The sequence below is a fragment of the Paramisgurnus dabryanus genome, chromosome 20 (assembly GCF_030506205.2).
Source record: "Paramisgurnus dabryanus chromosome 20, PD_genome_1.1, whole genome shotgun sequence".
Lineage (NCBI taxonomy): Eukaryota > Metazoa > Chordata > Actinopteri > Cypriniformes > Cobitidae > Paramisgurnus > Paramisgurnus dabryanus.
Genome location: NC_133356.1, coordinates 15,849,367 through 15,873,637, shown reverse-complemented (window position 1 = coordinate 15,873,637; position 24,271 = coordinate 15,849,367). Strand labels below are relative to the sequence as shown.

General features: G+C 36.9%; 1 protein-coding gene across 21 annotated transcripts in view; it reads right to left on the bottom strand.

Annotated features, from left to right (window-relative positions):
* The window catches only part of rims1a (regulating synaptic membrane exocytosis 1a), an 81,038-nt gene that overhangs the window by 49,434 nt on the left and 7,333 nt on the right, over positions 1-24,271 (bottom strand). For 18 of the 21 annotated variants that reach the window (XR_010547021.2, XM_065296656.2, XM_065296660.2 and 15 more), the window contains 2 exons: positions 6,266-6,479; positions 3,664-3,681 (listed from right to left, as the gene is read on the bottom strand). Coding sequence is in view for 20 of the 21 variants with exons in the window: in XM_065296656.2 (XP_065152728.1) it covers positions 3,664-3,681; positions 6,266-6,479 (232 nt within the window). In the remaining variant the exon portion in view is untranslated. The remainder of the gene's footprint in view (positions 1-3,663; positions 3,682-6,265; positions 6,480-24,271) is intronic. The other 3 variants (XM_073812912.1, XM_065296657.2, XM_065296658.2) reach the window with 2 other exon arrangements.

Here is a 24,271-nt window from a genome sequence, read left to right as displayed (position 1 = left end):
ATAAACATTTACAATAAAGAAACATGTGGTATTTGGTGATCATTGGTAAATGTAGAGACAATAATAAGGAATATAAATGTGTTCAAGAAAAATTGTCTCATCCTCCGCAACAATTGTTAATTATGGTTTAAGCCCTCAATGAACTAACATTTAAAAAAAAAAAATGTTGGAAGGGACATAATTGACTGTGATAACTACCAGGTAAGCAGTTTTTATTGTTTTCTCTCCAGATAAAAGTTGAAATTTTGTTTGTCATAGAACCTAGACAACTTTTTAGTTCTCATTACTGAAACATGAGTTTGTGAATGCATATATTTAATGTAATTTCATGCTGCGGTAATGATAATTTTTTATAATGATAATATAAAAAATTTAAATAATTCTATAAGAAATATTTTTTAAATCCTCTAAAATAATGGTTATAGTAAGTTCAGACCTTTTTCTTATATGTGCAAAATAAAAAAAATGCCTTCAAGGGCTTTTTAAAAATTCTGATGCTGGACACCTTCTAAATCTGGATTTCGTGAGAATCACCCATATATGTCCATTCAACTTTAGATATAAATCAAATGCAAAAAGTTGGACAAATATTAAACATGATTAAAGATTAAACAGATTAAACAAGAAAATCTGTTTCAGAGTCCTTCTCTCCCCTCCCCCTGTTTTATCAGTGTCAGTGTAAAAATAGCAGAAAGCTGTGTTAGGTGTTAAAAATCTATGTTGAGTTGTTTAGTGGGGCTGTGGATTTAATGTCTATGATGCAAATGGAACAAAATCAATCTTAGTATCAGATTCAGGATCAGAAGCAAAGAATGAAGTTTCTACATTAAACTAAAGACCAAAGTGAATAAAATGGCTAAAAATAGGATAATGGAGTATTTACTGTAATGAAGTATTCACTGCATGACTGAAGTAAATCAAAGTAGAACTTATAGAAGCCCTATAGAAACTTAGAAAATAAAACTAACTAACCAACCAACCCTGTATAAACAGAGAAAAACAAACACTCAACAGCATATTCATTTTAATTTAAAGAAGAAAATGCATCCAAAATATTTTGTTATTGATGACTGCTCCACAGGACTAAAGCCAAACCAAAGGTCTCAATATCCTTAAAATATCAATAAAAAAAAAAACTTTCTGCAATTTAACAAGAAGCCATCATTTCATCCCGGTATTTTGTGTTTAACTCCTAACCACATTCATAACCAAACTCCGCCCTTTCCTCCATCTTGTTAATGTCATTTCATTTTCATCACTCGGCGGGCCTTCTGCTGCATGGTGTCAGGTTCACGCAAACAGGGTGGAAAAATGAAGCGCTTTGAGTTCTGTGAGTGAAGTGAAGAGGGAGAGCGCGGTTTACGCTTCCACCTCCGACAGCTTGATGAATTGGGGCGGCAACGGGTAGAGCTAGAACCATATTTCAGCATGTTATAAATCCTGGATAAGGATGAAAGACTGCCACAAAAGACATTACTGTCCATTTCATCTAATGAGCTAGTACATCAGCGCCCGGAGACGCTCACCCACCGGCCCTCTCATGACACTCATTTACCCGTCCATCGTACACGGACCGTTCCAATTGTTAAATACCGGATCGATAGCGTAAATAATATATTATAGCTACCTGCTGACGTTAAAAAACCAACTCTCACTCTTCTGTCACCGAGGCATATATCCCACGCTCGACAAGCCATCTGCAGATCAATAGTGTGATAAGTTTAGCTCCACTGCCTCTCCAAACACCGGACCTTCTCTGATTAAGCTGATTGATGAGATCTATAAATACAGCAGCCTCACGCCTCCCATGATTCCTTTGGCTATTTGTGTGTATGTGCACTTCACTGTCACATTTTTCGTCCCTGAAGACCCAAGCTTAAACCCAAGTCTCCACTTGCCAGATCTGTCTTGTATTTACACTACATAAAGTCCTGTTAGAAAGACAGACTACTGTATCTCACAGACAGCCCGAAAGTGCCAGTCAAGGAAACATCCCAGTAACCGGATGCTAAGCAGGAGTGAGATCAATTCTAATCATTTTACGTTGGCGCTTCGGTGGAGTGGGCGGCGGAATGACACATTGCATGCTTTTCCGGTAAGACTGAAATATTGGTGTAAAAAAAGCACAATGCAAAAGCCTAGCACGGTTGACTGTAGTCTGGAATGGATCTTTCAAACAGAAAGAAAGAAAGAAAACGAGCGAACAAAAGATTGTAAGGCAATTTATATAGCAACTCAAGGAGTACAGACAAAATACAGTATGCTAACCATCGTCTTAGACCCTGATTTATTAGGCCTTTATATAAAGGGTGAGAATTTGCTTATGAGTTTTCTGTGTGGACATATTACGGTTAACACTTACAGGACACACTTAAAAATAAAGGTGCTTAAAAGGTTCTTCAAAGCGATGCCATTAAAAAACTTTTTTTGTTCCTCAGATAACAATTCAGTTAAAGGTTCTTAGAAGAACCATGTCTTGCATACCGTTTAATAATCTTTTTTCACTACAAAAACCTCCAGATGTAGTTTATCGAACTATAAAGCCAAAAATGGGTCTCATGGCATTGTGAAGTACCTTAATTTTTAAAGGGATATTCCACTTTTTTTGAAAATATGCTAATTTTCCAGCTCCCCTGGAGTTAAACATTTGATTCTTTCCGTTTTGGAATCCATTCAGTTGATCTCTGGGTCTGGCGCTACCACTTTTAGCATAGCTTAGCACAATCCATTGAATCTGATTAGACCATTAGCCTCGCGCTAAAAATAACCAAAGAGTGTGGATATTTTTCCTATTTAAAACTTGACTCTTCTGTAATTACATTGTGTACTAAGGCTGACAGAAAATTAAAAGTTGTGATTTTCTAGGGAGATATGGTTAGGACTATACTCTTATTCTGGCGTAATAATCAAGGACTTTACTGCCGTAACATGGCTGCAGTAGGGGTAGTGATATTACACATTGCCCGAAAATAGTCCCCTGCTATTGAAAGTTACCAAGGAGACTATTTTCGGGCAGTGCGAAATATCACTACGTTTTAAATAAGAAAAACATCGAAACTCTTTGGTTATTTTTTAACGCAATGCTAATGGTCTAATCAGATTCAATGGATTGTGCAAAGCTATGCTAAAAGTGCTAGCGCCAGACCCGGAGATCAGCTGACTGGATTCCACAACGGTCAGAATGAAATGTTTAACTCATTTAAGGAGCTGGAAAATGAGCATATTTTCAAAAAAAAGTGGAATGTGCCTTTAAGAGTGCATACAATACAAAGCAACCATAATTCAAAATAATAACTAGTTTGCCATTCACAAAAAAAACATTTTCCAAACATATTCTGAAAACAAATTGTATGCTTCTCATATGAATCTGTTTTTTTTCTTCAAAAATGTTTAGATACTTTTACTGGAACATTACTGGCATTAGGAAAATAATGTTGTATGCACACACCCACAGACATAAGCAGGTTTGTCACATACTGTAAGACTAACAATTCAGCCCAACATGGGTGAAGAAATTAATTAATTATTTTTAACCAATTAACACCCAAATACTGTATAAGTGAGCTGATCGGCATGTGAATATGGGAAGAATGAGTAAAATGTTGTTTCACATCAGCGTTTACACTTTACACCGACATAAAGAGAATAAAAAAAAATGCTAACCACTTTGTCCTCCTTCTTCTCCAGCGTCACAGAGCAGCACAGCAGGAAAGAGAAAAGGGTGATGGGTGGGTAGGTGGAGAAGAAGAAAAGAGAGAGAAAGAAAGAGAGAGATGTATTGTATGATTTAATCATATAAGAAAACAAGCACACATAGCAGCTCTCACACTGATATTAGTGGCACCATAAGATGCACATTATATTATTAAATTATTCCTTTGCTAATCTTTAAGCACACATCACGCCTGTATGAGTATGCACCTGTACCATATGGTGGTAAATCTGCAGGTATGTTGCCACCTGCAGGGCAAAGCAGGAAGGTGCATCTTCTTTATGCACTGAGATGTACAGTTAGATTGTTACTGAAACATTCTCATTGGAAATAAAGGTATCTAATGGGTTGCTGAAAATTAGAATATGTTCCACTTATTTTATTATACTAGTAAGAATTCTCACACACAGAATTCTGTCACTGGAGTGATACCCTCAAAGGTTCATTTTGGTATCTTTATGGCAGGGTTGGGGAACCCTGGGTCCTGGAGGGATATAATTACCTGAAAAATCTAATTAAAGTCTTCAGGATTACTTGAAAATGAAATTCAGGTGTGTTTGATTAGGGTTGGAACTAAACTATGCAGGAAAGTGGCCCTCCAGGACCAGGGTTCCCCACCCCTGCTTTATGGGGATAAACCAATTTGACATGTTGTACCTTTTGGGGTACAATATTATACCCTAAGAACTTATTGTGTACCTTAAAGGCGGGGTGCATGATATCTGAAAGCTAATGTTGACATTTGAAATAACTTAAACAAACACGCCCCTACCCCAAATAGAATCTGGACCTTCTTTTGATAGGCCCGCCCCACACATACGCAACCCAGGCAACGAAGTTGGTTAGTAGACATGCACCTTACTGCTGATTGGCTACAAGTGTGTTTTGGTACTTGGTCCGACTCCCTTTTCCAAAGTGTTTTTTAAAAATCATGCACCCCGCCTTTAAGGAACAATTTTGTACCAGTTAAATTATACAGTTAACTGTACATTTAAAGGTACACAATAATAGATCCTTAAAGTACAGTAATGTACCCAAAAAGGTACAACATTGTATTATGTTTAATATTCCTGTAAAGGTACAAAACAGAATTTTTTTTATTAGTTTTTGAGGTACAGTTTTGTACCTGTTTTCTACAGTGCTACTTAAAAATGCTACTATATGCTACAGACAAACCTATGCACTGAAAATAAAAAATGCACAAAAAAGTTTGTTATACACTGTGCAATTTTCGTTCTTGTCATACGAGTCATCAGTTGCTGTGCTCCTACTGGTTCTTTATTAGAGGAGTTACATTGCAGGAAATACATCCCACTATTTCTACGAAAAGGTTAACATAGGAAGGAAATTAACTGACTACTGTGAGCATCAAAGATGGATGATGTTTCCCTATAAAAAAAACCTTAACATTCCCAGCAATATTCATCAGATGGCAGTCACAGCAAAAACGGTACAGCATTCACCTGCCCTAACAAACCCATAAAAGTATTGAAAAATGTGATAAGGAAGTGTTCTTGTGATATTCTCAACAGGTGCATTAAACTTTCAATTCACTTTAGTCCAAATGGTCTCCAGCTACAGTACTCACAACAATGGAGCTATTAAATGCATTTCATTGCTTTTAGGTGTTGTTTCCAGTCCACCAAATTGAGTAGGTGTAGTTATCTATGGTTAACCTACAGGCATCCAGCAACTCCATTATCATGTTTGCCACTTTCATTAATAGTACACACCGAAGGGCTCACATGAACAACATCTGCTCGTTTTAGTGAAACTAACCGAAGGGCAGCACCCATCCACGGCCAAGAGACTTCTTTTCCTTTGCTTTACATCTGGGACTTCAGGTACCTTCTCACTCACACGCAAGATCACCTGAATATAGTAACACACATCTCACACATTTCCTCTTTGAGCTTTCCCAAATGCACACACCTAGTCTGTCTGTCAATCAATCAATCAATCAATTTGTCTTTCTCTATCCCTCCCTCTCTCTCTCTGTTTATATAATAATGTCATCATTTGTCATACTACCTGTCTGTCTGTCTTTCTATCAATCTTCTCTCTCTTTCATTGTGTACTGTAACTTAAAACATACTGATTTACTCCAAATGCACATGTGTCATACTGTACATCTATAACTAAATATGTGTGATTGGCTCACCCCATTATGTACTACCGCTGTCTGTGAGGTAATTCTTTCCTTCTGTTGACTCCCTACACCGCACTCATTATAAGTGAACACTAATTAGACCCAGCAGAGGGACTAGAAAGTGAAGGTAAATATCACGCTCCAGGAGGTGGGTCACCAGTTCAGGTGCTTCCCTTTGCGTAGTACGGCCGCCCCTGCGGAGACTCAGCACAGATTTGGGCATCCCAGAGTGTGCGTGGCAAACCCCCGCTGACCAGCGGCGTCATTTCCTCTGACTAATGCCCAATTAACCTTTCACTCATCCACTCAATGCTCGGCCCCCAGCTTGCTTTTCTCTCCCCGCCCCTGCTTAAATTTCTAGAAAACGTGCGCTGCTCATAGTGTAGCATGCAGGAATGACTTACATTATTGGAACGCAGAGACACCCTTCCACCACACCGGGCGCAGAACTTCGTCTGGCAGTAGGAGCACAGGTTGCCGCAGCCATCAGCAAACTTGGTCTTGTGGCAGATGCCACAGGTGGGGGCGTCATCTTTGTGTTGGCCCTGCTGCCTCTGCTGGGGCTCCTGGCCAGTCCGTCTCACCTGCTCTTTGTAGGTGGCAAACTGCTGGTGCAAGCTGGAGAGGAGAGATGGATATTTTATCATTAAAATTTTAATGTAATGTACATACTGTAACAATTTCAACCTTACGTTTCATTTCTCAGATCACAATTTTAATTTTCTAAATGTTTTGTTCAACCTCCACATCATCTAGTCAGTTGTGCACAACTTAAAAGGAAATCCTCATTGTTTTGGATAAATTGCAAATGCTTTATTTTCTACATTCATGCATTTGATTATGTACAGTTGACTGTTGTTTAAACATTGTCAATTGCTTAGGTCATTTTATTAAAATACATATAATGGCTTTCTGTTCAATACACCTCAAAATATCTTCTTCTTACATCTCAAAATATCTAGGAACAGTTTAATTGTATGAGTCATGACATGCAAAATGGTTGACCTTTTGTCATAATCTGTTAAGCATAATCTTTTTTACATACATTTTTTTGACTTTTGGTAATGTGAACTGAATTGATAAATTGCTCTCAAGTGAATCTTTTGATTTTCATTAATGAAAAGGAATGAATGTTTAAAGGAAAGATATCTATTGTGATGTCGATGAGACTGGGATGTTAGGCTGTCCGTAAGGAGGACATTTTCAGTTTCTGGCATCGCTTTGAATTTTGCAGATTTTTAGATGATGTGCAGTTACTGTAACCTTTCTAATTTAATTTTTAATTTATACTGTAAAATGTTTTATTTTTTTTATTTTACAATGTGTGTAATTGGTTACAGAAAAAAGTAATTTAAATTTGAATTCTGTCCAATCCTAAACAATTATTTCACATACACTAGTGTATAATACTGTTGGAACGGAAAAATTACAATCATCATAGCCATTTAGTTCACATTAGAAAATATTGAAATATAATTTTTTACTTGTGTTATATTGATAACATGGCAAAAATGTTGACTGTCTTGTTCATGATAAATGACACAAGGACTTCTGATTTTGATGGCACTGACATAGAAATTGATTTTATTTGAACTAAAGATTTTAAAGTATCCATGATGTTGTGCTGTTTGTCCAAATTGTTGGAAGAATTGTTGTTAAGATATGCACTTAAAATGTTGTTACTTTTAAGGATGATTCGAAAAATTCCCCTAAGTGACTCTGAAAAACTGTAAATTAAAGTGGTGCCAGTGTTACACTCTGCAATGAAAAGTTCATTTAACTCAAAAATTAAAAATTGAGCATAAAAGACATATTTACATAAGTCACACAAAAATCAACACAACCCAAAATCTATACAGCATACTCTATGCACTGAACGTGTCTCACAAATTTACATTAAAGTAAAACCTCTCCACCAAGTCTTACACAAATCCCACATATTACTGACAAATTACCCCTGCCTGAATAAAACTAAAGTCTAAATCACGTATGAAGCTATCCACATCTTTACTTACACTAATGTGGTCTTCTCCCCAGACTCTTCTGCCATGACGATATCATATGACGTATATTAAAATAAGCGACCTACATAGAGTTAAAAAAATACACTACCTATGGAAAATGATGAACGTGCGACCAGCCATACAGAACGTGCCCCAGAGAAAGAGAGGCAGATCATGTAAACACCTGCCCGCAGACCTAACCCAGGTCTCCCTCCCCTGTGCACCCTACTGCTCTGTTTAACAGCATCACTAGCATCACCTCATGTGGGTCAAATAATAAAATGCAAAATCTAACACAGAAGTGATCAGGTGATTTCAAATAAAATCTGTCAATGTTTCTTTAAGGAATTTCCAGTGGGAATTTTTATCTTGTGCAGGTTGCTGTTTGACTCTGTTGCTGTATTTATTTATCATATTTAATTTTAGGAGATAAAGAGGATGTTTAAATGATACACAACTAAGAAAATTCTGATCCCATCACATGGTGAAATGTTACCAATTTAAAAAAAAAGTTTTTTTACGGGTGTGTTCTTAAAAAGATGCAGTCTTTTCAGCTCGCTATTTTTTTGCATGAAAAAAGTGCATTTTGCCTAAATATTTTCAGAGACGATAGACAAGATGTCAGGGTTTCCCGCAGCACTTTTCAGTTCGGGCGGCCCACCTAAGCTGGGATACCCTACCACCTTAACTAGGTCGTCCAAAAAAAAATAATTGCTGCACAAAAGGCCGTCAAGTGCATCTCAGAGAATAGCGTGGCCGCGCTTCACACCGCGAGCGGGCACGCGCCACACAGCCAAAATGAGAGAAAGACATGGTCCATCACTGTCTGGAGGATAACTAGCCTGTTGATAAAACATTTAATTCATTAATAATCTAGTATGTGTTCCTTTTCTGTCATAGTTTCTTCAAAATTGAGTTTTATTTGAGTGTTTTAAATAAAAATATTTTCATCATGACGCGCCCCGCCCCTTTGATTGCCACGCCCCCGGCTCGCCCACCGGCACAACCCTACCACCTTAACTAACACATTTTCTGCGGGAAACCCTGGATGTTATACAATCTAAAAATGGCTGAGTTATTTTTGACCCATAATAATGGATAAATATTGGACAGAACACATGCTGGGTCAAAAATGACCCAATGTTGGGTTGTTGTGATGCAACAATAACCCAACAGTTGGGTTAAAATAACCCAGCATTGGGTCAATTTTTAACCCAGCAGGTGTTCTGTCCAATATTTACCCATTATGGGAAAAAAATAACCCAGCCATTTTTAGAGTGTAGAATAACCCAATTTAGACAAAAAAATTACATTCAACATATTTTGAAAATGTTCCAGCGTGACATCCGACGGGTTTTCCAAGAACGCATCACAATTGTTGACATACTGTGAAGGTATAGTGGGTATATAGGCTAACATATCATTAATGTAGCTCAAAAAGCAGTTTAACTTAAAAAAGTTGAAAATCATAATGGGACATCTTTTAAGAAAGTTTGCATACATAGTGTCTTACAGCTAAAGCACTGCACACTGTCAACACACTAAAACACAAACTTTGGGGGGTTTTTACTCCTACAGTATGTAACATTCACCCTTCAAACTTTCAGATCACAATGACCTCTAGTTACAGCATTTCCAATGAAGTCAATGCTAAGATGAAACTGAGCACCAATCTTTTAGCATATTTCAAAAAATCAAGACAAACATTGAGCTTGGCACTGTAAAAGAACATATGAAAGTGCTTTGTATCCTGAAGCCCAGAAAAGAAGCCCAAGCTTGCCATAATTGAGAGAGCCCATAAGAACAAAGACTCATGAGTGATGCACAAGGTTATACGAAAGTGAGCCATAGCTTTACTTTACTAAAACAAACCTCTCTTCCACATCACAAATCATTTACTTCTCCCTCCCTCTCTTTCTCCCTCTCTCATCCAGAAATAGAAGTAAACCTTTTGTGAAATGCAAATCAGGCACAGAATCTGCAAGAAATGGCAAGCAATTCACACAGGACTCAAGCATTAGCATAGGACGTGGTGTAATTAAGGTATGCTCAAGTTATAATTAATGTGGTAAAGTGTGGGGACATAGAGGAGAAAACCATCTGAATGAGGTGGGACAAATTTTAAAGTGTTTTCCTACGTCCTCCCAATGCACCTCTTTATAACATTGTCTTGATGACAACAAGACTGCATCGCAATTCATGTAGTGAATTTAAAGACATGCATGTACAATATGTATGCAGTGTGTAGATTAAATATCTTCCCTGTCCTTTGACCCATACTGTATTTTATAAACCATGACCAACACACAAAAACTGTGAAAAACATTTACACGGTTGTTGTAACCACAATAAACAACTTTCTTTATAAGATTATGCATCCTACATAAAACATACAATGGTGTACAACTAAAAGTGTGCATACTTCAACACAGAGTTGGTCTCAAAAACAATCAGCATAAGAAATTACATGTCAGCATGTCATGCAAACTCATAAATTCATACTTATACAGAACTGTTACTCATTGTTTGGGGACTTCGCTCTAACATCCACTAACCCATTTATTGTCTTTGCTGGACAACATACAGTACAGTTGCTTCCTGTATGGCCACAAATCCACCCTGTGTATGAAAGGAAAACCGATTGTCAGAAATGTAGCAAAATTACTGCTAAGGCTGAATCTTCCTCAATTCAAGATCATTTATAGGAAACATTTGAACAAATGTGCTTTTATGAGGGAACAAAGCAAGCTGGCGCCTTGTGATGAAGCCATAAATGCAGTTCACAAGCACTTGCTAGCAGTCCCATTTATCCTCTAGCACAATAGGACAAATCAAACCTTCACTACACATCACTCACAGTTTTAAAAATATGGTAGGTGTAACGTGTTGTACAGTAAGAAAAGGACAAGAATGAATGTAAAGTATGAATTAAAAATACAACGCATGGCCATGGCACATAACATTAAAACAATACCCTAATAAGACATACGGCAGACACTGGTATACACTGACTAATGAACAGAAAAAAGACACACTTAAACACAATTAGAGCTGGGAACATTAACAGGACTACAAAGACCATGACCAGGACTACAAACAGAACTTCAAAATAAAAGACATGAACATAGCTCAACAAAAAAAAACATTGCAGTTGGTGTGTTTGAAAACGCTACCTAATTTATATGTATATAGCTAGCTGTTAAAGGGACACTGCACTTTTTTTGAAAATATGCTCATATGCTCAAACAGGAGTGCCTCCTCTAAACAATAAAGAGCAGCATCTTACGTGTCAATTGTGCTCACATACCATAAGCACCTATGAGAAAAAAACAATCTGGTAAATCTAGGCTAAATGTATCTCCCTAAATGAATGCAGCACTTTCATTCCATTAGTTCCATTCATTTACATTTCTCTTAAGGCATAAGCCACTTATGTTTTGCATTAAACAGCTGTTAAACCATTTTTAAAAGGTGTTGGCTTATAAATCCAACGACGGGTGAATTCCACGTCTCAAAAGAGGACCAAAGTCACAGAGGCCAAACTGGAATTATTTATCCCATCACCTGGAGATCAATGTTTGAAGGGAGCGGAAATCCATCAAAGTACACTGTGTGAAAGAGTCAGGAACACAGTGAGAAAATCACTCCCCTCCAATTTAGAAATTAAGCCCCGCTTCCAGATAGAGGCAGCTTCACCCATGATTGATTACTGCAGGCAGATGCCTTAAAATAAATGGGGTTCAAATGAACTGAATTACTTGGGGTTTGAGTTTTGCTGCGCTTATTTCAATACACGAAAGCAGTCACCAAAATTGTACTGTTGAACCCAGTGAGGGTTTGAAAAGGGAACAAGCCTTCAAATGTTACTCCATTTTTTGAGAATGACTACGTCTATATCTAGAGTCTATATCATAAGGACGGTCAAGTTCTCTGAAACCCTTTAATAGCTTGTTTTTAAATCAGTTTTGTACTTGCATGTCTCAATACAAATATTCTCTTTACAGAAAATCATTTTCAACATTCTTTAAAAAACATAAAGTCACTGTGACAAATTCAGTCCAAACCACTTACAACAGTTATAACGTTGGTTTCCACCTCACAATTTTCCAACACTGCTTAAATTTCCGGTTCTGACCGTTTTCCAGATAACTGCATGAATGCCCAAGGTCCGGCCTCAAAGTGTCTGTTGGCCCTGTTACTTTAGTCCTGGCTCTAGTACTGTTTGCCAATACATTATTTTAAATCACCAAGGCACTAAGGCTGAGAATGGGGGTTTGCTATTCTCTCTAAGTGGCATATGGCACCAGCAACAGTGCCACGGCTGAGCTCTGCCTCCACCGGATCTTTCCCACTGTGAAGTGTGTTGACAGTACACTGCCCCCTGCTAACCCCACAGACCAGCCATGTGGCAGGACTATGGTGACATTTTCCTTCCACATTCCCCCTCACAGTGCTTTCTATAGCATTGTGTCTCGATCTATTCTTACTTTTTACTTTTGTCTTCTCAAAGGTCAGTCACTAAGTGAAACCAACCAGGCCATATACTTCTTAAATGGGTACTAGGAGATTATTTTTTTAAAGGTGCAATGTGGGACTTTTAGAAGGATTTATTGACGGAAATGCATTTCCATTTTATTTTGATGAAGATGACACAATATAACATCGCGACTACATGAAAAAAAGCTTTAACTGTTATAAAAATACAGATTTGTGATTATTTGTGGAACTGAGGGTGTGAAAATACGCACAAAACACACGTGATTGTTGTCATGTGGTGAATCTGACCAATGGTAAAACAGCTGTGTCGTCATTACAGCCCGTGCACTGCGAACTGCGCTGGCTAACTCAGGCGGCTGATCTCGAATCGCTCTCGCGGTACTTAAAAACCACATGACACAGTCACGTGCCTGCAGCGCCAGCTTAAGTCGGACAAAGTTGCTAACCGGAATGCACTGCTTCAAGTCAGCCGCCGATCGGTCTGCGCAGCGCCGCATGAAGTCGAACACACCTTTAAGCTGGCGCTGCAGGCACGTGACTGTGTCATGTGGTTTTTAAGTACCGCGAAAGCGATTCGAGATCAGCCGCCTGAGTTAGCCAGCGCAGTTCGCGAAGAGGAGCTGCACGGGCTGTAATGACGACACAGCTGTTTCAAGATTGGTCGGATTCACCACATGACAACAATCACGTGTGTTTCGTGTGTATTTTCACGCACTCAGTTCCACAAATGCTCACAAATCTGTATTTTTATAACAGTTAAAGCTCTTTTCATGTAGTCGCGATGTTATATTGTGTCATCTTCATCAAAATAAAATGGAAATGCATTTCCGTCAATAAATCCTTCTAAAAGTCCCACATTGCACCTTTAAAAAAATAATCTCCTAGTACCCATTTAAGAAGTATATGGCCTGGTTGGTTTCACTTAGTGACTGACCTTCAATTCAATTCTATTCAATTTTATTTATATAGCGCTTTTCACAATTGGTGATTGGACTTTTGTCTTTGAGAAGACAAAAGTAAATCTGAAGTAAATCAGTACCTATCTGAACTGTGACTTGAGACTTGACTCGGGCTTGATGGTTTAAGACTTGAGACTTGCTTGGACTTGACCATGTGTGACTTGTCCCCACCTCAATGAGCTGTTTTTATCTATACACTAGGGTTCCGACAATTAATCGGGCAAATGCGCATTTTCTCAATGAATGAATTTGAATGAATTACGGTGAAATGTCGCCACATCCAAAAGCCAGAGGGCGCTCTCGTGCAGAAACTCCATTTGTTCCACAGAAGAAATATCATTTCTAATACTATTCCAGGAAATATCTAGATGCATATTTATATCGCTGTTCTTCAGATTGTTTCAGGTATTTTCATGATAATAAAGAATATTTTAAATGATTGTGTTTGATGAGTGTTGCTTTTTTCAATGCACGTTATAAACGAGTCAAACTAGTAGTGATTTTAGATTGATAAGGACTTCCTACTGATCACGGAGCCGTAGTACATGCACAAGCTGTGCATGAAACACTGAATCGGAGCCTTATGATTCAGAATAGATTTTAGGCAATAAATCCATTTTGACTAAGAAAGTAACAAGATGAAAACCACTATTTTCTGGTAAAAACTTTCACATAGCATCTTTAGGTTATAATAACATTAAAAATTCTAATCTGATTTTCAAAGATTTATTATAAAAACTGATTATTTTTTCTGCAAAATGTAATAAATCTATCAATATATAAATCAATATATAAATGTGCATTCATCTTTGCTATGTTATATTTATTTAGTTGACTAGTGGTATACACTGTTTAGAAAAAACACATTAATGGCACACTTACTTTATCATATTAAGGACACTGTCATTTCCTTGGGACATCGTCACTGAATTCTTTTGACAGCGATCAGCTGTAAAATGTTTTGGTCCTGCTCGATTTTTGTTGACTTTGAGTAATATAATGGAAAGTTTTTCATAAGATCCGCTGAGGTCAATGTGTTAGCATGACAGAAGCTTGATGCTATCGTGTGAGAACAAGCAACAGCCGGCATTTTTCCTTCGCCCAAGTGGCTTACGTTTTTCCCCGCCACAGAAAACCACCACAGGTTTATCAATGCCATCAAAAGTATTATTTTGTTTTTGTTTGTTTGTTGATCACGAAGTGCAAAGTAGATGAGGAAAACTAGGATTCTGTGTTTATTCAAAGCGCCACCATTGTTGTTTACAATGCGTGGAATGGTGCGCTGTGATTTGTTGAATGGATTTATTGCATTCTGCAGAGGAGGACTGGTGTTAATCATGTTTTGGAAAAAAATTGAGAGATGACGAAAGAATAACATAAAATAAAGCGGCCATTCCCAAACTGTGGTCCGGGGACCACTAGTGGTCCGTGAGGGTACTGGAGGTGGTCCGTGTAAAGGCAAAATAAAATATAAAATAAAATAGTTTTAGTGCTAGTATGCCTATTTAGAGGTGCAGATAAATTCAGGAATTTGTGTAGACATATTTTATTATTATGAGGTATTATGAGGTGGTCCGCAAAAATTCTTGATTACAAATAGTGGTCCACACACACAAAAAGTTTGAAAACCCCTGAAATAAAGAGTTTACTTTCTAGTACTGACCTGATAGAATACTGATTTTGGCGGTAACAAATTTTTTTATCGCGATTCAGAACCAAACTCTTCATTTATTCAGACTGTTGTTCCGTTATTTCCATCACAACCAACTTTGTCCCAATTAAGATTGTATAGAAACATTGTATGTTATTTTGTATTTTTATGTTTTTTTATATTTTTAAATAAAGCTGTAAGCAGTAACACATATACATTTGTGTGTATTTGGAATAGCCTACACACAATAAGTAAACAAGGGAGTATGCAAAATATATTCCCAAACTGTTCAAAATGACATTTCCACCACTGATATTTTAACCATGGTGTTTCAAAGAGTTCGCCTGTGATGCAGGTCATGTTTGACATCGATCGTGAATAAATTATGGTAAATTGTTAAAATGTTTATTTTTATAAATTTTCAAACTAAGTGCCTATTGGTAAAGAAACATCTCATTGTAATTAAAAGCAAAACATCAACTTCTAAACATTATGAAATATAAGCTCTTATTCACATAACCACTGGAGATAGATAAAGCTTAGAATATAGAGGTCACATGATAAATATGATGAGCACACAGAGGAGTGTTGTGCAAGTCACATGACCAGCCGCTGCCTCCCATAGGACAGGTGGAAAAAGTGTACAGTGGTGCCCTCATTATGCCAAACTGGAGATGCAGCAGAGTCTAGGGAAAAGTGCTGCTTCCTCTGTAAACTCAGGGATGGCCTCTCTTAAAGATACAGTAACTCCATGATTCTTCTTCACACACTCGTGTCTTTTGCTCATATTTTTAACTTAAATCCCCTTTCAGTGAGTGAAATCCACAGATGCCATATAAATAAACTGCTTTTATTCAAAGTATTTTAAAGAAATAGTTACACATAAAAAATATTCACTGGAACAATGACTGGAGCTTTCAAACGTCCTAAAAGCGTCATAAAAGTATCACAAAAGTTGTTACATACAATTTGGGTGAGAATTTTGGGTGCAAAATCTAAAGTTATTTACTGTAAATGATGACAGAATTAAAGGTGCAATGTGTACATTTTATGAGGATCTATTGACAGAAATGCAATATAATATGCATAACTATATATTAAGTGGTGTTTACAGACCTTACATAATAAACCCTTATGTTTTTATTACTTTAGAATGAGCCAATTCTATCTACTGTGTACATAAACCGTGGGTCTAACATGGAAGTTGCCATTTTGCGACGACATGTATGTACAGTACCCCTAAATACGTAAACAAGCTACAAGTTTCGTCACTATGTTGTCACAGATGACGACAAGTTTATCCTGTGGAAACTACCGTAGCTTCTCTTTGTGCTGCGAAAAGAAGGGGTAAGCAGTGAACTGAGCTTTTAGTTGCAATTTGCATCCTTACCGCTAGATGCAGCTTTACTGAACCAGGGTTTCCCACAGCATATTTCAGTTAAGGCGGCCCGCCTAAGCTTGGAAATCCTACCCCCTTAACTAGGTTCTCAAAAAAAAAAGGCCGTCAAGTGCATCTCGTAGAATAGCGTGTACACGCATCACACCGCATGCGGGGACGCGCGCCACACGGCCGAAATGAGAAAGACGTGGTCCGTCATGTCTGGAGGATAGCCAGTTTATAAAACACATGTCCGTGAGAACTGTAAGTGGACTTATGTTTTGGGTTTATTTAAGCCTGTTATTGTATTAGTCTATAGTTCTTCTAATTTTAAAGTAAGTTAGCTGGTGATTTTGTTGTTTGAGCAACCTGCTAGCTAGGTTTCACGTGCCTGTTGATGAGATATAATTGTTGAGCGCTCTTGCTCATTTTATTTATGTGCATTATTTACACTGCTTTAAGATAATGTAATAAATAGTGGGAAATAATCCGTTTTTACAATTTTTGCGCTATCTATCATCGTTCACCAGACTTTCTACAACATCTGCTTTGGTTTGTGTTTATTAACCCTAGTTTCACTTCATCACGCAGCTATTCCCATTAGAGGTAAAACATTTAATTCATTAATAATCTAGTATGTGTTCATTTTTTTGTCATAGTTTTTTTCAAAATTAAGTTTTATTTGAGTGTTTTAAAAATAAATATTTTATTTATTTATTTTATTAAAATATTTTAATTTTCATTATGACGCATATGCCCCGCCCCTTTGATTGCCACGCCCTATGCCCCGACCCACCCGCCCAACCCTACCACCTTACCTAACAAATTTTCTGCAGGAAACCCTGTGAACTATTATGTAATGTCATTATAGCAGCATAGCTGTACTGAAATACTGTATATAAGAGAACAGTCCAAACAAATGACTATAATAACCAAAAATGCTGATTTTTTTCTGGATGCTTCCACTCCAAGAACAACTGGCTTTCTCATGTATAGCTGAGTGGTGGACTTGTACAGTGCCACTAGGACAATATCATTTCCCAAAACCCCCTGGTGACGGCAGCAACTCTGTGCCGTTCAGACAGCGGACCTTTAATAATGAATGGAGCCGAGTTTAAAATCCACGAGTGTGAGAGTGCAGAGGGAAGGTGAACAGAAAGGAGATATGGAAATTTTTAAAGTGCGGTTATGCAATAATAAACGTGAACATGAGTTTTTAGTAGACAGGAAGGTACAATAAATAGCAACGAGAAATAGAAATATAAGTTAATGATGGCAAAACATTCATTTTCAAATAAATTACCTTTAATTGTGAGTGTGAAAGTACCAAGGTGTATCCACAATGCACTGTATAGCTGGCCAATCAGAGCAAACCTTGCTTTTCAGAATGATGAGCTTTGTAAAAATCTACATGTTTTAGAAAGGCAGGGCATAGAAGTGCAGCAATAATGTAGGGTATGTGGAAAATAATGTGTTTTTTGAAACATTAACCACATTGCATTACACAAAATAATGTTCTATTAGCAACATCATATGACCCCTTTAAAAAACCTGTTGGCCTGTAAAACCCCGCGGCAAAATAGAGACTTGTCATTAATTAGGGTGTATATAAGATGATGTCTATTTTTACCCTGCTGTGAATTACCCTTTTACAAATAGATTAAAGTGGGAGTCAGAGGGAGGGGGGTGTGAGATGAAGGGATGCAGGGGGGTGAGAGAAAAAGAGAGGGAGAGAGAGAGGTGGGAGGATAAAACAGATGGAGAATATTTGCAGTGGTGGTAGAAGTGGAGTGGTGAATGCTGGGCTCTTCTGATAAAGGTGTCCATATGGCCTAGCTGTGCATCTACAGGACCAACACAGCCCAGCGAAGACTCAGCATTAAACACACAACAGGCTATAGCATGATGCTGAACACACACATGCATACACACGTAAACACAAGCTGTGCAAATACACACAAACACATGAAGCACCAGTCTGCATCATAGGAAGTTCAAGCAACAGCCAGTTTGAGCCGAATCCCGTGCCAATGAACACAACACAAAATCATACAGAACAAACTTATGCAGAATACATAATGCTTGTCAAAGGACTCACAATTTCTTGTTTTCACTGTACAAACTGCAGCAAATTCTGTTGTTACTTCTCCTTTGAGTGCTTGATTCTGTTTTACACGCCCGTTCAGTAATTTGAATGAGTGACAACCGCATTCTACTTTCAAATAAGTGCTCCTGTATTGTTCGATGGTAGAGCATTGTGTCGCAGTGCAAAAGGCCATCCGTTTAAATACTGATAAAAATGTATACTTTGTAATGCACTTTAAGTTACTTGGGATAGAAGCGTCTGCCAAATGCATAAATGTAAATATAACAAATAAATGAAGAGTTTGATTCCAAAACGCAATAAATCCATTTTGACTAATTTGGGTAAAAATGTGTTTTCTATAATCTTGACAAACTGTCACATAGCATATTTAGGTTATAATAACATTAAAATTCAAATCCATAACTTGATTTTCAAATATTTATTTATAAAATGCTATAAATCTATTGAATCAATATATAAATGTGCATTCATCTTTGCTAAGTTATATATTTTAATTGAATATGGGTATACACAGATTAAAAAAACATTAATGGCATCACTCAAAACACTTACTTTGTCATATTAAGAACACTGCCATTGCTGCTATCATCCTTGGGACGTCGTCGCTGAACTTTTTTGACAGCGATCAGCTATAAATAGTTGGTCCGTGTATCTTTTGGTCATTTGATATCCTATCTGAAATCAAATTACAAGAAACGAAAAATGGCTCGTGTTTCTTTTTCCGTTTAATTTAACAAATAAAAAAAATAGATTACGGCTCAATTTTTCATTTTTTTTTTTTGGTATACAAATCAGTTCATGGTTTCTATATTTCATTTACAGCAGTGGTCGGCAGACACGCCCCTTTCATCTGTTTGGCCAAACCATGGCCTGGATTTTGTCTGTCAGGCAGAATAAGAGTCCGCAGGGTGCTGTCAAATTCTTAAAGTTTCCGACGTAAAGCAGCATTTTTTTTTTACTCCGCATTACCATTAACTGATTTTTATACCACAAATAAAAAATGAAAAATTGAGCTGTAATCTAGGTTTTTGTTTTTTAAATTAAACGAAAAACCGAAACACGAGCCATTTTTCGTTTCTCGTTATTTTATTTCAGATAGGATATCAAATGACCAAAAAATACACGGACCATAGTTGTGGTACTACTTGATTTTCGTTAACTTCGTGTGAATTAATGGAAAGTTTTTCATAAGAATCCAGGCTGCCATTTATTGCATTCTGCAGAGAAGGAGGACTGGTGTTTGTCACAGTTTGGAAAAAGGGGAGAAAAGATGACAGAATAACACGATGGATATCGGATTTTGTGTAAAATTAAGAATTGACTTTTTAAGACTGACCTGATACGATACTGATTTTGGCGGTAACTAATTATTTTTAAAAGTTTGTTTAACACGTTTTGTAACCAAATTCTTCAAATATTAACAAAAAAATGCAAACTGCATTCAGACTACCAGCTACTAGCAGTAGTGACATAATCTCATTGATTTCAATTAAAGCTTATCAACTTCAGAAGTGACAGTGACCGTTGGCGAATGGATGGGGCGTGTCCAGTCGCGTGACAAATTTGAGAAAAGTTTAACTTTATGCAAATTATCAGCGACTTTTGGGAGCGACTACCAATGAGAACAAAGCAGGGGAGTTCACGTCACCCGTCTCTTGTCAGTTACTGGAGTGGACGGTACTCAATGGTTTATTACAATCAGATTTAGACACGCCTCCTAACGACCTCATTGAAAGAGACAAAATCGTTTATAATGTAACTGATAAGCGATTTTGCATAAAGATTATTGGTACTATTGGGTAATAGAGTTTTGCAAGGCAGTGTTTAGGTTCTACAGTATCTTCACATAATTGTAAACTATAATGCTGGGCACAGTTTGCTTTTAACTTCCATTATTGTGTTGTTCATTTGCAGCATATAATATGCATCAATCATAGCATACTGCAGTGCATCATGTCACTTGCTACCATGCACCATTTTTCTGTTTGGTCAGGTTTGTCTGTCATTTTAACAAACGTCTAGGTATGATTTTTTTTTAAAGAATCACAAGAGTCAAAACTAAAAGTAAAATCATACAGATTCAAAAAAGATTCAACATTAGTGTCTGAACACAATACAAAATACTAAGAAAGTAGACCAAAAAAATCTAGGTGTGCATCTAAATAAAGTCTTATGAGCTCAGGAGTGTTCCCTGGATATCTGATGCCATGATTACCAGCCCCTAAGAACAACCCACTTCCCAAAGCCTCCTCCCCGAGTTTGGTTGTCACCCAAGCTATCCCATGAGTCCCAGCTCTAACCCTATGGAGCAGAAAGAGGACATTACAGAGAAAGAGCGAGTCTGCGAGCAGGCAGGAGGAGCCTCCAGGCCTCGCTAATGACATTTTCTCCTGCTAGTGCTGAGAAACAGGAAAGAAGATATGGGAGGGACGTCACGGCTGTTCCACTGCTGGATGCTCTGACACTTAAATGTGCCTGAAAGACAAATGAAATCTAAAGTTCAAGAGATGCATTAGATGGTCACTTGTACGCGTAAGTGGAACAATAAGGCTGCTAAGACCTTGTGATCTTATTCAGAGGAATTCTTGTTGGGGGTCTGTTGGGACATTTTTAATGAGACATTTGTGAACATTTACTTCTTGCATGATAATAATAATCATGACGATTCCACTTTCAATGCTATTAAGTACATTTAAAGTAGTGCTGCACAATATTGAAAACTTGACGTTGTCCCGTACAACTTGGCAGATCAGGCAACAAGCATTTGCCAGCATTATCATATTCAATATGCAATATGATAATGCTTTAGGATTACAAAATATAATTAATAAATTAATGTTTTACATTCTTTCTAATAGCTGATCATCTTCCTACTGTCATGTGCCATTCTCTCTGCTATATACAACGACAAAAAAAAAATGTCAATATATAACTGCCATAAAACATTCAGTTACTGCAAACAATTGCATATGCACATTTAATATTTAGATAATTGCGATATATTGTGTGCCCCTATTTAAAGGATAGCGGACAAATCACTAAACAATGTCTATGTGTTTGAGTGTATTTAATGTTTCTTTATAGACCCTTTGTTCCTCAATGTGTACTGGGGCAGTAGAGCACAAGTAATGTGTGTAGGCTGGAATGGACACTATTCAATAGCAGAGCAGCTCAGATCCACTGTAATTCTCTGACAGAATCCACTCTCAGATGGAGCCGTCCCATGAGGCCGAGCGAAAATAAGCAAAGAAAAAAGAAAAAAACACCATATGCCTATTCACACGGATGGCAGCCATGTCATTAAGACAAAACACGTCTATAAATAGACAAACTGAGATCTGAAACTCTCTTTGTATTCCAAGGCATAAGGGTCATCATAAAACCTTTATATCTAAAAGACCCGAAGGCCAACAATTGGTACCTCACACACCAATGATGCTACATTCAAGTCAGACCATGCAATATCTCCTTTTTTTGCTGTTTTCAACAAATGCATGGATGCACACACACATCTTCTCTCTGGGCGATTAAAGAAGTCATTGGTGCAAAATGAACACAGAGCCACAGCTTTTTGTCCAGCTCAGGAGTAAAACTGATGATGCCTAAGGAAAGTGACACTCTGCTGAGGAAAGAATGGTGACTAGAGAAGATTTCTCCATGGGAGTGCTGTGTAACTGAAGCTCCAGGTGTTGGGGCTACACTTCACTGCCTGACTGACAGATTAAGTGAAGAGTTAGCTAATTAAAACTTTACATCCGACAGAAGACGATGACAGTTATGAGAGGACGTACTGGAAGCTGACGGCTCTTCACAGCCACAATGCTTATAATATATCTATATTCACTTTATCTATGTACACTGAATCTTCAAAGCCAATATGTCAACTGAGCATCTACAGGTACAGTAAATACCATGTATACATTGTATCACTTTTACATGATATGCAACACTAAAATATTATTTTTTTGTTTTACCATATACCCTTCAATGGCAGAATAGGGCTGTGTATCTGCATGAATCTTGCTATACGATACCACATACGGCAAAAATATATTTTGACCTCCTAAGACCTGGTGTGTCCACATACATGGTGGACATCACATTTTTAATACAGTTGTTTGCACCATAATACTTAATTCTGTGTAACTGGAACCTGTTGTACACAAACGTGGACAATTACACTGATTCATGTTCAAAGAAAGATATTTGGTTATTATATTTATTGGTTCTTTCTAACCCCAAAAGCTGATAGAAATCTGAAAAAAGACAAACCAAAGCTTGGGTCTTAGGAGGTTAAACATAATTTTAAATATATTTAAAAATATACAAAAAATTGTCAAAAATATATGTACTAGAAGAGTAACACCGCACTCACGATCAATAAGGTGCCAGACAATAAAGTAGTCAATGAAAATAAAGATGTCTGCACACTTAAATCCTTTTCGCAACAGGTTTTAATAACCTTAAAAAATAAATAAATATATGTACTAAAATATATTTTGAAACATGTTTGCAAAAAAATTTCATTCATATATTTTTGACAATTTTTTGTATATTTTGAAATATATTTTAAAAATTAATATATTTTAAAGTATTTATATTCATGTTGCCTTGGAAGAAAAACGTTACAAAAATGTTACAAACGAAAAAATAAAAATTAAATAAATTTTCAACTACAAAAGTATAATTGTAATTTTATATTTTATTCATTTAAATTCATTATTTTATACTTACATTTTCTACAAACTTTACATTTTATAAATTTTATCATGCTTTCCGCTTTGTACATTTTATACAAACTTTAATATTTTGGCAAGGAAAATATATAATTTTTTTGCCATATGGGTTGTAAAATTAGAAATGTATTTTTTGTCCCTAAAATACATTTTGAAATATATGTTTATATATATATATATATATATATATATATATATAGGTTAAAGCTAAATATATTTTCAAATTCAAAAATATTTTAGGCTTTACTTTCTACCAAATGTATTTCACATACATTTAAAACCAAAGAAATTTATTTATTTTATTGCCGTACGGGACGCATAACAATACAGGTGTTGCGCTGTAATATGTTGCAATACTGTAAAGTGTGTTGATATATTAGGATATTTCCTATATAATAGTATATAATTTAAGGAAAGTTGTCATTGATAACACATCACCATATTCAAACCTTAGCAAAAGAATAAATAAAAATATGGCGCACCCCTATGCTACTACTTCTTCCATTGACTGTTTAAGTTCAATGACAAGAAGAATGCTATCTAGTGGTCGGGATGTAAACCCCAATCGAAACAACTGCCATGAATCGTTAAAAAAAATCTATATTGCATTTTTAAAAATCAATACAGTATTGCTCAACAAAATATTGTGATACTCACATGTATAAGTATTTTCTTGCACCTCTAAATGGCAGTTCAATTCATTTGATAACATACAAACTTAGCGAACAAGCTTAAATAGATAAGTGGAGGTGTTGGGCATAGTTAGTGTCCCAGCATGCCTACACACGCTACAAATTCTCACAGAACGGTTGGCAGTAATGATCATGACATGATGTCGATCTGGAAACCACCAACTTCATCAGCGTGCGTGGCTTCCTGAATATAAGATAGATGTGCTAAACAATGACTCATAATGTTGTTTTCCCATTTCCGAATATTTTTGTAGGGCATACAACGCCTTTCACGCCTCCAGCTGAGTTAGTCTTTCCCAACCTATGCCATGAGCAGAGCCAGCATGTCAGGAGAGTTTTTGCTTGATGTCACATAACCTAACAAGGGTCCTAACCAGGCATGAGTCG